Raw genomic sequence first — 16,761 nt, 5'->3', positions numbered from 1 at the left:
AAGTGTAGGGGCGGGTGAGGAAATGCATGGTCGCTACGGCAATAAGAGTCCGTGTAGTTGCTTACTTTCAGTCGACAACAGACACTGACAACGATGGCTCTCTTGATACGGCTCATTTTCCTAGCAAGTGTTGCGCCTTTAATTTCGTCAATAACAGATGATGGTATGTTCAGCTGAACTGTCGTAAAAGCCACTCCCTTCGAATTGTGTGTTTTCAGTCAGGTGTTTCTCCAGCTATGTCCGTGTTCATGTAGCTTTGCCACTTAATAGAAATCGACGGACAATGCGGTAGGCCTATCTACTGTCTAGCTTTCTAATATCTGTGGGTGAAAATATGTAAAACAGCGATGGATAGACCTACTTAAAAATGCAGACTCCGAACTAAACTGTAAACAAATGACTTATTGTCCATATTTTTCTGTGGACTAGGCTATGTGTGTATTTGTTTTACATGTTGGTTGGTGCAACGGGATTTTTGTTTTTTTTGTTTTAATGTATGACATATAGGCTACCTACAAGCTAAAAAAAGGTAAAAACACAAACATTGAATGTTCTGTGACATGCTGACTAATGTCAGAATTCAATAGCCTACGCTAGATAAAATCACATTTGATTTGGCATCCATAGGCTCAACTAATCAACTGTAATGGTGAATGTGAATCGACTTCGGCTATTTTGTATCAAGATGTTTTCCCATATTATGTCGCTTCAGTTCATTAGAGTAGGCTAAACATAACAGGCTGTCATGTTCTTGTGTACAGGACCACTGATCCACACCAAGCTGGGAGCCCTCAGAGGCGAGTACTTGCGAGTGAGGGGAAAGACGACTGTGGTTCACTCCTACCTGGGCGTGCCCTTTGCTAACCCACCTGTGGGACCCCTCAGGCTGGCCCCACCCCAACCTGTGCAGGGATGGGAGGGAGTCAGGGATGCCACCAAGCAACCACCTATGTAAGTTAACCAGGTCTACTTAATGCTGATTAGAGACCCTTAGACTAGCAATAGTCAATTATCACGCACAATATATACAAAAATCAAATAAAAAAATGTCACTTACAGCAAACATCCCCTCCTAATCCATAGCTGCCTATATACATTGTCAAAAAAATGCTGTGTTTGTAGAAAATGACAATGAAAACACCCAGAGGGATATTCCATCAACCTTGCAGAATAGCCTGCTTGAAATAGTGTAGACTCTCATTTGAGGATGAGAATGAAGCTGTTCCATTAACTCCAGTTAGCTGCATCTTGCCCTCATTTATTCAAACGAGGCGTACTGTTGGTCAGCTTCATATCTGCTCGTGCTCGTGCATGAGGTAAAAAAGTAAACCAAAACAGTGTATTGACCAAAAAAGGACGTATGTCGTAAAAATGGGAAATTAGATTATTTCTGTTCGATTTACAAGCCATCTATAGGAATTTCATAGTCATAAAATTGAACATTGAGAGAAAATGAACACTGTCTGTCTTCACTCTTCACTCAAAATGACTGATTGAACAAATAGCATAACCTCAAAACAACGTTGGCTTAGCCTATAGCCTACGTTCTTAAGTTTAAAGGGAAAAGGGAATGAATGGAGCCTGTGAAGGGAGCCTGAGTTTCATGAAAAAAAAACACAGAAAAATTTAGGTATCTTAGGCCCTCTTTTGAAGAGCACCCTGAACAAAAGATTTTCAACCCAGAGTAGCGTTCCTTTCTCTCCTTTTTCTGAGTTTCTCTGGGAATGCTGAAGGGACGTATGAGTTACCTATCTGGTGTGTTTTGCTTGGTCCTTTGCTACAATGTAACGTTGTTTTTGGACAAAGGTGAGAGCTAATAAATGCCAGTAGAAACATAAACAATGAATGCGACATCATGCACAATTTACCTTTAATGACTGAATACACAAACTCTTGATGTGTCCACCACAACCACCCATTAGGAGCGAGAGCAGTCTAATGTCTGATTTGTTCTCAGGTGTATGCAAAACCGCCAGATGACTGTAAATGTGTCAGAAATGGTTAACATGATCATGGAGATTCCCGAGGTGTCTGAGGACTGTCTCTATCTCAATGTTTACACTCCTGCCAAACCCTCTGAAGATGCCAAGTTACCGGTGAGTTTGGTCAAAGAATGACAGTATAAGCAGTTACATTAAAGGGATATTCCGCCATTTTTGGAAATACGCTCATTTTCCACCTCCCCTCGAGCAAAACAATCGATATTTACCTTGTTCCCGTTCATCCAGCCATTCTGTGAGTCTGGCGATACAACTTTTAGCTTCAGCCTAGCATAGATCATTGAATCGGATTAGACCATTAGCTTCTCGCCTGCTAGCTTCATGTTTAAAAGTGACTAAGATTTCTGGTAATTTTCCCATTTAAAACGTGTCTCCTCTCAAGTTACAAAGTGCAATAAGACCAACTGAAAATGAAACCTGCCGTTTTTCTAGGCTGATTTGACATGGAACTACACTCTCATCTGGCGTAATAATCAAGGCAACTTGCAAACGTACCATAGGCGCAGTGATATCTTACGCAGCATCTGAAAATAGTCCCCATAGACAACAAGCAGTAGTAGTGCCAGTAGCTGCAAGTTGCCTTGATTATTACGCCAGATGAGAGTGTAGTTCCATGTCAAATCAGCCTAGAAAAACGCCAGGTTTCATTTTCAGTTGGTCTTATTGCACTTTCTAACTTGAGAGGAGACACGTTTTAAATGGGAAAATTACCAGAAATCTTAGTCACTTTTAAACATGAAGCTAGCAGGCGAGAAGCTAATGGTCTAATCCGATTCAATGATCTATGCTAGGCTGAAGCTAAAAGTTGTATCGCCAGACTCACAGAATGGCTGGATGAACGGGAACAAGGTAAATATCGATTGTTTTGCTCGAGGGAAGGTGGAAAATGAGCGTATTTCCAAAAATGGCGGAATATCCCTTTAAGTTGTGTTTTAGAAGTTATGTTGCGATCACACTTCAATTCATTACCATGAGGCCATGGTCCTCAGTGTCTGTCTAAAGGCATGTGCTGTCGTAATCCAGGTCATGGTGTGGATCCATGGTGGAGCGCTAGTCATGGGCTCCGCCTCCTTTTATGATGGATCTGTTCTGGCAGCCTATCAGAACGTGGTGGTGGTGCTGATCCAGTACAGGCTGGGATTGCTAGGCTTCTTCAGGTGAGCATGAAGTCAGTGGCAACAGGTCCTTTACACCCTAAGTCAGTCAATAAACAGAATGTGCCATGTATGGTGTGGCGATCATAATACATTTGTGTACATAGCCCCTATCATGATAGTCTAAAGTGCAGTCTAAAGTCTATAATCATCACAACGCAATTCCTATCGTAGACTTGAGCTTTTCGCCATGCCCGTCTCTTTTATTGAGCACCGCACCAAGGGGTGTGGCAATTAACAACCTAAGGAGGGTCTGGTGCATTAACTAAAAATTGCTATCAAACACTACCTAAAACACATTGCACTACTGACCAAGGGAAACCTGGTGAGAAATCTGTGGCGAGTTGTTGTTATAACAAGAGCGCATTATCGACAGTGATATGGGCGGGTGCACAACGCACTCTGCTTCTCTTATCCTCAGGAACGTGCACCAGTGCACATCCATGCAAAACAATACAAAATAACACGATTACAATGGGATACATAATTGTAATAAAGATATTATGAAATACATCTCACATCACATCTATTGAGTAGTTGTTCACCATCATTTGTTGGTGATTTCACTCTCATTGGTTTAAAGGATGTTATGCCCAAAACACACCCATGACTGATTAAGAAACATATAAGGCCCACCTTCTTTTGATAACATTTAGTAACTACACAACATCCAATGTGGACTGGACAACCCACACAATTTGTTTAAACTTTCCGCCAGTGACCATGCATTTTAGACTGAGAGTCATGAGAGTGCCCTATAGTTCTTTACACTATATGTAGCTATATTTTCCTCCTTCTTTTAACCTCTAACAACACTTGTTAGAATATTGTCTATTTAGCAGCCTTACCTGTATAATGAAAATAGTTTTCAACCCTCTATAACAACACCCCTGTTTTTTATGTTGGTTACTTTTTGTTTACACTTCATTCTTTTAACCTCTAACAACTCTTGGTAGAATATTGTCTATTTAGCAGCCTTACCTGTATAATGAAAATAGTGTTCAACCCTCTATAACAACACCCCTGTTTTTTTATGTTGGTTACTTTTTGTTTACACTTCATTCTGGTGATGATTCTATGTATATCGAATAACACAGCCGGAGTCACAGCACAGTTTCTTGTTTTGTTATGCTACCAAGCACTGGGGATGATGGTGCCCCTGGAAACATGGGTCTCTTGGACCAAGTGGCTGCACTGCAGTGGGTTCAGGAGAACATCCAGAGTTTTGGAGGGGACCCCTCATCTGTCACCTTATTTGGAGAGTCTGCAGGAGGGGCGAGTGTGTCACTGCAGGTGGGCTTCTGTGCTAATATACTGTGTGTTTGCTTTGCTATATGAAAACCAGAATCCTACTCCCAACTATTATCTGAGATTGGTTTCACGTTCTATGTATAAACTGGTGTTTAGCATTGTTTACTGTAATTTTGTTTATGAGAGGGTATAGAATATTTACTTTGTCAGTGCATTTATTTTGCCTTTGCCATTTGTCTTAAATGTATTTCCTTTCCTTTCCATTAACTTCAATGAAGCTCAAGCTACCCATATAGCTTTGGACTGTTAGATAATCTCTGCATTAAAAATGCTTATTGAATTGCTCCTCATAGGTTATTTCACCCTTGAGCTCTGGTCTGTTCCATCGAGGCATTGCTGAAAGTGGCAGTGCAACCATGGAGCCCCTCATCACCTCACAGCCTTTGGACATGGCCATGGTAATTACCTTCCAACATCTGCACCTGCATATGATAGGCTACTGAGATGTTGGGTGGTCACATTATCTCACTACTTGCTTTTTATTGTTACTTTAGATGGTGGCCAACGCATCAAACTGTGCTAGCACCAAGCCACACGACATTGTGGACTGTGTCATGCAGATGTCAACTGAGGACATTTTGAACATAGCTGGGGTGAGACATTTTGGCCCTTTACTCTTGTAGAGGCAACCGAAATAAGGCCAAGATAAAAGTGTGTCATGGCTTTGTACTTTTTTTGTTTATGAAAGATAAGATTTATCTACAAACAAAGATTATAACTGTCGCACCATTGATGTCATGTTGTGCTGGCTGATTTCATGAATCAACAGGACTATTAGAATATATTGGGCTACATATAGTATAACCACGAATATCCTACTGATCTAGTGAAACAGGGTAATTGTGGCTTTACTTTTCAATCTGCTATAATCAGTAGGGAAATGTGCTGTTTGCATTCTGCATGTCTTTTTATGAGAGAAGAGAAGACAAATAACCTGTCAGAGAGGCCTGGCCTACGTGAAGGAACAGCAGAACAATGGTTGATGTTTCTATGCAATATACAGTATGCACTATGCCTACAAAACAACTCATGGATAAAGAATCATATGATAAAACTGTTCCCAGCTTTTTGAAAAAGTTATCTGTGTCAAGAGTAGGCTAATATTGACATAATGTGCCCTCTAGTGGCTGATAAAAACATTTGGAAGACAAGATCAAGGTAACTGAGATCGAGGTAAAACCAGAGATCTTTGATTACTGACCACTTCAAGACTCTCTGGTAAACCACAGTAATATAGATATTACCAGAGATACCAGTAATATAGATGTTACAAGATAAAACCAGGGATACCAATTACATAATGATGTGAAGAATTACGTGTCAAACTCTAAAAAGTGGCCAAGCTGGGAACTTAAACAGTAAAACATAAAAAACAGTAGGCCTAATATTGCAGTAAATGAAATATTTACAATATATATAGACACACACACACACACACACACACACACACAGGCTACATATATATACACACACACTTACAGTATACAGTATATGCTGTACATATAAGCGTGGCTCAGTTAGATGGATAGGCATGTAATTACATACACCTTGGCCAGAACGCTCAAAAAATGTATTTTCTAATTTTTTTTATAATGTTCCCAATTTCACAGAATGAAGCAATGGTATTTTTCCCGACAGCTGATGGACAGTTTTTACCCAAACCTGTGGAGGACCTTTTGAAATCTCACAATTTAGTACCATTAATTAATGGCATAACCAGTGATGAATGTGGATGGCTAATGCCCTCGGTGAGTAGAGTCTGATCGGCCTACTGTAAAAATGGAAAGTGTATGGTTTTGGAGATGATGTGGTCAATTATATTTTCCAATCAACAACATAAAAAACTAAATGTGGTTAAAACGCAATTTGCACACGCTCACTGTGTTTTTTAGTTATTTTGGGAGAGGAAGATAGCCTTTGTTGACATGCTTTTTGTTTATTTATTCTTCAAGTCCATGGCACCACCTGGCTGGATAGATGGGATGGACCTAGAGACTGCCAAACAGACCATCACCCCCTTCCTACTTTTTTATGTATGCCTCATCATGATCCTCTGAACTGGGCAACAGTGGTGATGACTTTGAAAGTCTATTACTAAAAACATTTCGTTTTATTGAAGACTGAACCTAAATAATTCAAATGTGTCTTTGTAGGGTATGGACAGCGAGGTCATTGACTTGATTTTAGAAGAGTATCTGGGGAATGGAGAGGATGTGTTGAAAAACAGGGATGCGTTTACAGAGCTCATGGCGGATTTAATCTTCAATATACCTGCCATCAAGCTATCGAAGGCTCACAGAGGTAAGAGAGCAACCTACAGTAGGCCATGCAACACATCCCCAAAGAGATGGACTATGAAGGAATGAAGGAAGTGGCATCCAAGTACATCCAAACAACGTCCATTGTCTATTGTACGTTGAAAAGACGTCTCCCGAAGAGCCAGAATGAACGTTTTCTGACTTATTTTCAATGACGTCTTCTGAATGTTTGGTTCTGAAGCACATTCAACATTCAAAATGAATTCAGATATGGACATTCCGGCCGTCATTTCAGTGTCTTATTTGTCACAAAATGACATTGGCTTTTTGGCCTCACTCCCAAATTTAAAGACTCCACTTAAGGGCCCTGTATTACACCTGGCGCATAAACGCGATGTAAGACGTGTTCCTATCGTACACCATGAGCTGTTCAGTTCCGACTTCAGAAAGTAAAAGTCCTACCATATATGGTTTCTACCTGTGCACTGAGCACCTGAGTCAATATGTGGCAGGACATTTACAGTATTTTTATAATCTCTGCTTACACTCAAGGCAGTTTCATCATGCACTCACTCAAGTTCACCAGTTGTCAATAAACATTGCACATTGCAACATACTCCCTTGGGTATGTCAGTGGAAAAGAAAGTGTGGTCAGGCGCATAGCTGTTTCAAGATCACTACAAATTACAACACCACAGACCAAGAAAAAACCTGGTCTAAAGTGAAAGGCGCATGTATTCCAGCTATCTAAAGGGCGCGCCGTCACAAAATGTAACAATTGGCGAGACCTCAGTTGAGTCCCAGGCAACCCGACTAGTCTGCGTGAATATGTGTAGGATTTTCATTTAGTCAAACAAATATTATTGGGCCATTTTCTTTGGCTACCTTAGCAGTGGTGAAAGTAAATAACTAAGTGTAAGACTTTGTTTCGTTGTTGCCTATGAGACCATAATGAATATGAATTGACGTCTTTCAAATTTGCGAATATTGTGCATTTAGCCTTATAAATAAAATAATATTAATATAATAATATATATAATTAAATAATCAGTGAAGTATTTGCAGAGAGAAGTTGAAGTGCTTGGGGGGAATTCCAGACAAAAGAATAGTTGCAGCTCATTGGCATCATCTACTGGCTTCAGTCTTACTGAGAATATGACCTCCCTGTCCCACACACACACAGATTCTGGTGCGCCTATTTACATGTACGAGTTCCAGCATCCTCCGAGCTTCCTCTCGAGCAAGCGCCCAAGCTTTGTCAAAGTGGACCACGGAGACGAACTTGCCTTTGTCTTTGGAGGTTGCTTCATGAAGGCCCATGTCAAGATAAATGGTAAGATAGATTTACTCTGACACTTGCCACACACCTTGAGTACTTTGTCTCAGGTTCATCTTCAAACTGTTCACACAAACTGGTATGTTTTTTTTTTTTGTGCTGTATCAGGTTCCTTCACTGAGGAGGAAGACGAGTTTTGTAGGACAGTGATGTCATACTGGGGCAACTTTGCTCGCACTGGGTATGTCAGCAAAAGATTTTCAGTCAAATATTTAAAGATCAAATATTGAAACTTAATTAGCGAACACACTCAGTGAACGCATTAACCCGGAGCAGTGAGCTGCCTACATACAGTATACAGTAGATGTATGTGTATGTGTGTATTCCCTGCTTTAATGTGTGTTTGTGTGTGTGTGTGTGTGTGTGTGTGTATGTGTGTGTGTGTGTGTGTGTGTGTGTGTGTGTGTGTTTGTTGTCCTTTTTCAGATCTCCCAATGGCCCTGGGTTGACCCACTGGCCGATGTACGGTGCTGGGGAAGAGTACTTGGGGATCGGGCTGAAGCAGCAGGTGGGAAGCCACCTGAGGGCCAAGCGCTTTACCTTCCTGACGGAGACTCTTCCCAACAAGATCCAGGAGAAGAAGCAGCAGCAAAGTGACGAGCTGTAGAAGGCTGAACCTCAGATCCCCTCACTCCTCAAATGAGAACAAAACTCCCATTAGAGTCTTCACTGCGTGGAATGATTTCATTAGAACTAGACAGACTATTTTAAAGGACACAGGAATTTATATGGAAACAAAATATGAAACCAATCTCTTGTGCTGATCGATGGAGGGATGGAATGAAAATTGTAATTCTTGAATCAGAGTTCTATCACGGCCAGGTTTGTGTTCTCTGGTGCGTCTACATGTGAGGCAATCTGAGTGAGGACAGTATCATAGAGGCCTTAACCAGCCCTAGAAAGAGCTGCATGAGTGAACGGTTATTTGATTGATACATTGATCATGTATTTTTCACTTTTATGAGATTTATTTTATTTTATTTCACTTTAATTTATTTACTAACATATTTTATATTACAGAAGACAGAAGATTTCAGTTAAGTGTGTGATGGTTCAGGGCTTAGTCGGGGGGGGGGGGGGGGGGGGGGTAAAAGATAAAAGGCCTACAACACTGGTGACATTTGTACAATTCACTATGCTTTTTACTGTGAATGTTTTTTTTTTCAATAACAATAGTACTACCAGTAGGCTGCTTTTATTTGTTCGGTGGGATATATCACATTTTAGCCATTTTTTAGCCCATAAAAGCTTCACACCACACATTACAAAGGTATTTCCAGCTGCACACATTTCTGTTTTGTTTTCTTACATAGAAATAACACTGTAAACACTATGAATTAACTGGAAATAAAGAAATGATAAGTGACTGGACTCTGGTAGACTGTCTGGTAGACTATTTTTGTCCTGTACTTATCAGGTTATTCATTTCCATGGTGGGGAGGGGCCGTGGTCACTGCAGTGAAAGTGAAGGGCTGCGCTCGCTCCGTCCAGTCCAGGCTGCTGGAGTGCGCAGCAAGGACCTCACTGTAATCAGCTCGACCCCAAAAACGTCCACCGCTCACTCTACCACTTAAAGGGACACTTCACCGATTAGCATTAAGCTTTGCAGCTTTACAAAACCGGAAAGAAATACGGATTTCAATGAAACCCATGAATAGGACTTCCTGCTTTCAATGATGTTAAATTATGATTTTTTACATCATTGAAAGCAGGAAGTCCAACATTGAAATCCGTATTTCTCCCATCTCAAGGCAAACTGTGGGAATGATGCACGACCATTCAAAAACATGACTGGTTTTCTAAAGATACAAAGCTTAATGCTAATCGGTGAAGTGTCCCTTTAAGCTACCACTCCGCTCAGTAGCAGTTTCGGCATGAGCGAAGCGGGCAGCCGTACTGTATATCATATCACCAGGAGTGGGCGCCCTATATAGTCTAGGCCATTGTTTTTCAACGTGGGCGCTGGGGCACCCTGGGGTGCCTCGACGCATTCCCAGGGGTGCCGTGGAAGTCCAAGGCTTGATCATTTATTGACATTAAAAAAAAGAAAATAAATTAGCCATAATGTACATTTCAAAATGCAGTTGTGAATAGAGGTACAGATGTGTTATGCACTTTAGTTGAAGGCATAATCCTGATATTTCTGTTCATGTTCACTATTTTTTCAAGTCCGATTAAATAAGTTCAATTAAAGAGAGTAGTTAATTTAAATAAAACAAAAAACCATATCATATTGATGATAATAAAACAGTTATTGCCTATCCAATATATCACAAGGTTAAATAAAATGGCATGGGAGTACAAATGCTCAAAGGAGTTTGAGAGTAAAAAGTAAAAAAAAAATAAGGAGAGAGATGCACATTTTCGGTTTTGCTCACCGGTCTTGACTCACATACTGTATGAACCTCAGTCACATCCCATTCTTATTCCATAGGGTTTAATATGACGACTGGGAAAGCTTTCCACAAGGTTTAGGAGTGTGTTTATGGGAATTTTTTTTACCATTCTTCAAGAAGTGCATTTGTCAGGTCACACACTGATGTTGGGCGAGGAGACTGGCTCTCAGTCTCAACTCTAATTCATCCCAAACGACCCAAACGGTATTGGGTTGCGGTCAGGACTCTGTGCAGGCCAGTCAAGTTCATCCACACCAAACTCTGTCATTCATGTCTTTATGATTATGGACCTTGCTCTGTGCACTGTACCGTCATGTTGGAACAGGATGGACCGGGGCCATCCCTGAGCTGTGCTTGGTTCCTAAAGGAACTCTGAATGTTTCAGCATAATAGATTTTGGACAATTCCATACTCCCAACTTTGAGCCCCTACCTGTTCCAACATGGCTGTGCACCAGTGCACAAAACAAGGTCCATAAAACGCGGAACCTGATTTGGAGATGACAGAAAAGAGCACCGGCAACTTAGAATACCTCCCGGTACGCAAGAAATAGAGCAGTAACTGTAGAAGTGTCGGTACTGCGTACCGGTGAGTACCGGTCCTATTCGAGCACTGTCTTTACGGCCCTGGGCAAACCAAGAAGAAGACGTTAGCCTCGAACGAAACTTGGTCTGCTGCTGGCTGACTCTTGGCGGCGCCCTGAACTTACCAGGTTTTGCTGTACGCGTCCCTCCCCTTCTACAACGCGGGAGCTTGCAGAGCCAAGTGTAGGGGCCGCGGATAAGCCAGTCAATTGACATGGGCTACTTGACAAGTAGCCTATAGGTCGTTAAGGCAAGAGTCCACGCAGTTGCTCACTTTTAGTTGACAACGGACGCTGACGGCAATGGCTCTCCTGATAAGGCTTATTTTCCTAGCAAGTGTTGCGTATTTAACGTCGTCAACAATGGATCATGGTAAGTTCCGCTAAACCAGAGAGGGTTAATATGAAGGATCTTTGGCTAAACTGTCCTAAAACGAATTATAGTTGAAATTCTCCCTTCTTAGGTGTTTGTCCCATGGTTTGCCAAGTAGTAGCCTATATCCGCGTTCATATACCACTTGATAGAATTCGATGGACAATGCGGTAGCTGTAGCCTATGTGTGGGTGAAAAAAAGATAATTAAAAAAAACAGCGATGGATAGGCCTACTTTATAGGAAACGACAGATTCCGAATTGAACTGTAAACAAATGCAGAGACTAAATTGACATTGGCCGCCCCACCGGCCCAATACGTTAACGGCCCATCGGGAATCCTCCCGAATCTCCCGATTAGCCACCCGGGCCTGCACATACACGCACACGCACACGCACGCACGCACACACGATACATGCGTGGATGTACAGTACCATGGATGGAAAGGTTGAAAAACACTGCACTAACATGCTGAATGTTTCGCAACATGCTTGAAAACAAGGATGTCAGAATTCAAGCAAACCTACACAACACGTCATTGGCATCCATAGGCTCAACAAATGAACATTTGATAGGGAATATATCGACTAACATGATGCTGCCAATGTTCTATGAGGACCACTGATCCACACCAAGCTGGGAGCCCTCAGAGGCGAGTACTTGCGAGTGAGGGGAAAGACGACTGTGGTTCACTCCTACCTGGGCGTGCCCTTTGCTAAGCCACCTGTGGGACCCCTCAGGCTGGCCTCGCCCCAACCTGTGCAGGGATGGGAGGGAGTCAGGGATGCCACCAAGCAACCACTTATGTAAGTTAACCAGGTCTACTTAATGCTGATTAGAGACCCTTAGACTAGCAATAGTCAATTGTAACGCAAAAAAAAAAAAAAAAAATAGTCTCTGTTGTCTGAATGTACTACATGCGATCTGATGAGGGCCTTATAGGCCGAAACATTATCGCCTATTAAACATGTTTTCATTAGCTTGGAGTGTGCGGCACTCTCCTTCCCTCACATTGGATCTATACACTGGCAGCCAGCACCTCATCTTGGTGTGCGTTAACATCTCTCCTCCTTTGTTAAAATATAACATTGTTTCTGGACAAAAGGGACTGCTAATAAATTTCAGTATTAAAATACAATGAATGCAACGTCATGCATCACTGACTGCACCTTCAATGACTGATTGTGACTAATGTCACAATCCCGTTATGAGCGGGGGCACTTTGATGTCTGATTTGTTATCAGGTGTATACAAGACCGCCAGATTTCTGTAATGGTGTCAGAAGCCTTAGGCATGATCATGGAGATTCCTGAGGTGTCTGAGGACTGTCTCTATCTCAATGTTTACACTCCTGGCAAACCTTCTGAAGATGCCAAGTTACCGGTGAGTTTAATCAAAGAATGACAGTATAAGCGGTTACATTAATCTGTGTTTGGGAAGTTATGTTGCGATCACATTTCAATTCATTACCATGGTCATTGCCATGACTGGTCATGGTTCTCAGTGTCTGTCTAAAGTCATGGGCTGGTGTCATCCAGGTCATGGTGTGGATCCATGGTGGAGGGTTTTACATGGGCTCCGCCTCCTTTTATGATGGATCTGTTCTGGCAGCCTATCAGAAAGTGGTGGTGGTGGTGATCCAGTACAGGCTGGGATTGCTAGGCTTCTTCAGGTGAGATTGCAGTTACTGTATGACCTTAGATTTACCTTGATTTTGATTTGGACAATGATTGTTGTTGTCATAGAATAAAAATGAAGAGTCTACATATCCCATACCATTAATGTAATATAACATCTACTTATATGATTTAGGATTTGTGCAGTATTTCACAGACATAACATGTTTTCCCCTTCTGTCTCCTGTAAGCACTGGGGATGATAACGCCCCTGGAAACATGGGTCTCTTGGACCAGGTGGCTGCACTGCAGTGGGTTCAGGAGAACATCCAGAGCTTTGGAGGGGACCCCTCGTCTGTCACCATATTTGGGGAGTCCGCAGGGGGGATGAGTGTGTCACTGCAGGTGGGCTTCAATGCAAAGTTACGGAGTGTTTCGCGTTCTATAAATTGGTGTATAGCATGGTATACTTTCGTTTACAAGAGGGTATACAATATTTACTTTGTTAGTACGCCTATTTTGCCATTATATTTGTCTTTGATGCATTTCCTTTACTTTCCATTAATGTCAGTATATGCATGAAACTCAAGCTACCTATACGGCTTTGGACTGTTAGATAGTCTTTGCAATAGTAATGCTTATTGAATTGCTCCTCATAGGTTCTTTCACCCTTGAGCTCTGGTCTCTTCCATCGAGGCATTGCTGAAAGTGGCAGTGCAGCCATGGATATCCTCGTCACCTCACAGCCTTTGGACATAGCCATGGTGATTGATTACCTTCCAACATCTGCACCTTGTTTTGCATTATGATACTGAGGTGTTGGGTGGTCACATTGTCTCTCGTCTTGTTTTTTTTTTAATTGTTACTTTAGAAAATGGCCAACACCTCAAACTGTGCTAGTACAAGGCCACACGAGATTGTAGACTGTGTCATGCAGATGTCATCTGAGGACATTTTGAAGTTGGCTCTGGTGAGTAGTGCATTATGGCCCTTTACTCTTGTAGAGGCAAACCAGTCAAGGCCAAGATAAAATTGGGGCATGGCTCTGTACTTGTTTATACTTAATTTATACAGTATACTATTAATATATAATGATATACTAATTTACTTAATTTATTACTATAATGTATAACTTAATCTTATACTTAACTACATAAAAGATGTAAAATGTATGTAAAAGATATAAAAGGTCTTTCTACAAACATTATCACTCTCACACCATGGATGTCATATCGTGCTGGTTGATTTCACGAATCAACAGGACTATTAGAATATAAATATTAGGCTAAGTATAACCACGAATATCCTAATGATTTAGGGATACAGGCTCATTATAGCTTCACTCTTCAATCCGCTATATAGTGCATAATCAGTGGGGAAATGTGTTGTTTGCATTCTGCATGTCTTTTTATGAGAAAGAGAAGACAAATAACCTGTAAGAGGCCTAGTCTACTTCACAGTGAAGGGACAGCAGAACTAGTTGTAGAACTTGTTAATGTTTCTATGCAACGTAGGCCTACAAACCAACATAAACTACACATGGAAAAAGAATCATATGATAAAACCGTTCCCAGCTTTTTAAAAACTTTGTGTCAAGAGTAGGTCAATAATGACATAGTGCGCCCGCTAGTGGCTGATAGAAAACATTTGGAGGACTGGAACTAAGATCGAGGTCAAATCTTTGATTACTAACCACTTCAATGCTCTCTGGTAAACCACAGTAATATAGATATTACCAGAGATGATACCAGTAGATAAAACCAGAGATACCAATTACATAATCATGTGGAGAAAATTTGTGGCCAAACTCGTGGCCAAGCAAGGGATAGAGCAGTTATGTCATAATATCATAATAACAATAACAACTAGAAAATGTAATTCCATGGAAGGAATTACCATTGCATGTAAATGCAAAAAGGTTGCTGACTGTGTAAAACATTGTATTAGGCCTATAGTTAAAAAGACAACTAGGCTACACAGAAGAATAGATAAATAACAATAACCCAATTACAATTCCACTAAATTACTTGGAAAGTCACATTTAAAAAGTGTTTTATGAAAATGCATCAAAATTGTGGATATAGGCTATTTTGGAAAATAACTCTTCATTTATTAGAATTTAAAAGACTGAAGTTGCAAGAGCTGACACTTTAGTAGCCTACAGTGACGACTGGTAGGATATCTTACATAGCCTTCATACACTAATGCAGGTTAAAAGTAGGCATAGGCTATAGATTTAGACACCATTGGAATACGGAATACAATCTCAAACAACGCCAATCAATCAACGATGATGCAGCAACAGGTAGGATATACAAATGCAACGTTAGCTTACAGTAGGATATTTTATGTAGGCTACACATATTACAGGATGGGCTAGTATGTTCTTCAAAGTGTTTCCAGGTGTGTGATTGTCCTAATAGGAATGTAGCCTACAATAAGCTGTTAACAAAGGTGTTTAATTTGTGAATGATGCCGAAAGCTTTAAATGATTGCCTGGCTGGCAAGTCCCTATAGCTGAAACGACTAGCTGCTAGCTTGCTAACAAACAAACAAACGTGAAAATGATAGCGATAGCAATGCAGTTTGTAGGTAGGCTACTAGAAACGACTGTGATAAGAAGGCTTGAACCTATGGTGCAACAGTTGCTTGTAACTTGCTAGTAAATTGCTTGTCGTTAGCTAAATACAGTGTTTACGTTGACGTTAGGTTAGCTGTTGATAACGTTACCGAGAGCAAACCGGTTACTACAAATCAAGTAAGGAGTAGCAGCTGACAAGACGATAACGTCCTGGTTTACAGCAGGGGCATGGTATGTTTTCATAGCTGTTACAGCCTGGCGCAGCGGTGGCATTTGGATCAAAGATCCTTGATTACTGACAGCTGAGCACTGACGTAACAATTAATCTTTGCCGCCAAAGGGTCTCAACGTTAACTCTATGGGAATTTTAAAATCTTTTATCGTAAATATCTCTACAAGTATAAAGTTCACAAATGTGAAAAATACATTGGACAAATCTCCATTACAAGACCTTTGTAGGAGTGTTTGAATGACGTCAAACGGTTAAGTGGTTTTAGCGTTATAAAACGTGGATTTTGGTCGGAGGAAGAATAATAACTAGAAATGCAATTCCAAGGAATTACCAGTGCATGAAAATGCAAAAATATATAGATAGATAATGTAGATATGGTTACTAAGGTGTAGCTAGGGTAAACATGGTGGTTGCATAGTTTAAAGACAGTTGATGTGTGAAGTTAGACAGTTTAAAGCTTAAACATTCCAGTTGTAACTTAACTAATGATTTCTAAAAGGTATGTTAAAATGTTATCTAACTATGATAACCAGGTTGATTGGTTTACATAGCTAATGATTTATAACAGTTATGGTAAAAATGCTAACAATAATAACAATGTTAACTATGTTAACAATGTTAACCAGGTTGATTAGCTAACCTAGCTAATGATTTCTATCAGTTATGCTAAAAATGCTAACTATACTAACAATGCTAACTATGCAAACCAGGTTGATTAGCTAACTTAGCTAATCATTTCTAACAGTTATGCTAACAATGCTAACTATGATAACAATGCTAACTATGTTAACAATGCTAACTAGGTTGATTAGCTAACTTAGCTAATCATTTCTAGCAGCTATGCTAAAAATGCTAACTATGCTAACAATGCTAACTATGCTAACCATGCTAACTAGGTTGATTAGCTAACTTAGCTAATCA

The 16,761-nt window shown here is 40.7% G+C and overlaps 1 protein-coding gene across 5 annotated transcripts in view; it reads left to right on the top strand.

Annotated features, from left to right (window-relative positions):
- LOC134082978 (fatty acyl-CoA hydrolase precursor, medium chain-like) overlaps positions 1-16,761 on the top strand; it is a 53,538-nt gene continuing 36,777 nt past the window's right edge. The window contains exons 1-13 of one of the 5 annotated variants that reach the window (XM_062539052.1): positions 1-163; positions 762-951; positions 1,958-2,096; positions 3,024-3,157; positions 4,294-4,447; positions 4,759-4,863; positions 4,960-5,058; positions 6,076-6,213; positions 6,418-6,498; positions 6,619-6,766; positions 7,907-8,056; positions 8,168-8,240; positions 8,486-9,144. In XM_062539052.1, coding sequence (XP_062395036.1) covers positions 94-163; positions 762-951; positions 1,958-2,096; positions 3,024-3,157; positions 4,294-4,447; positions 4,759-4,863; positions 4,960-5,058; positions 6,076-6,213; positions 6,418-6,498; positions 6,619-6,766; positions 7,907-8,056; positions 8,168-8,240; positions 8,486-8,666 — 1,662 coding nt within the window. In that variant the 5' untranslated portion in view covers positions 1-93 and the 3' untranslated portion in view covers positions 8,667-9,144. Of the gene's footprint in view, positions 164-235; positions 530-761; positions 952-1,957; positions 2,097-3,023; positions 3,158-4,293; positions 4,448-4,758; positions 4,864-4,959; positions 5,059-6,075; positions 6,214-6,417; positions 6,499-6,618; positions 6,767-7,906; positions 8,057-8,167; positions 8,241-8,485; positions 9,145-11,302; positions 11,412-11,986; positions 12,218-12,655; positions 12,795-12,949; positions 13,084-13,278; positions 13,433-13,686; positions 13,792-13,898; positions 13,998-16,761 lie in introns of those variants that run through there. The other 4 variants (XM_062539054.1, XM_062539051.1, XM_062539050.1 and 1 more) reach the window with 4 other exon arrangements.

This window comes from Sardina pilchardus, chromosome 6, assembly GCF_963854185.1.
Source record: "Sardina pilchardus chromosome 6, fSarPil1.1, whole genome shotgun sequence".
In the NCBI taxonomy this organism is placed as follows: Eukaryota; Metazoa; Chordata; class Actinopteri; order Clupeiformes; family Clupeidae; genus Sardina; species Sardina pilchardus.
Note: the sequence above shows the minus strand (reverse complement) of the source record. Positions and strands in the feature narration are given on the sequence as shown.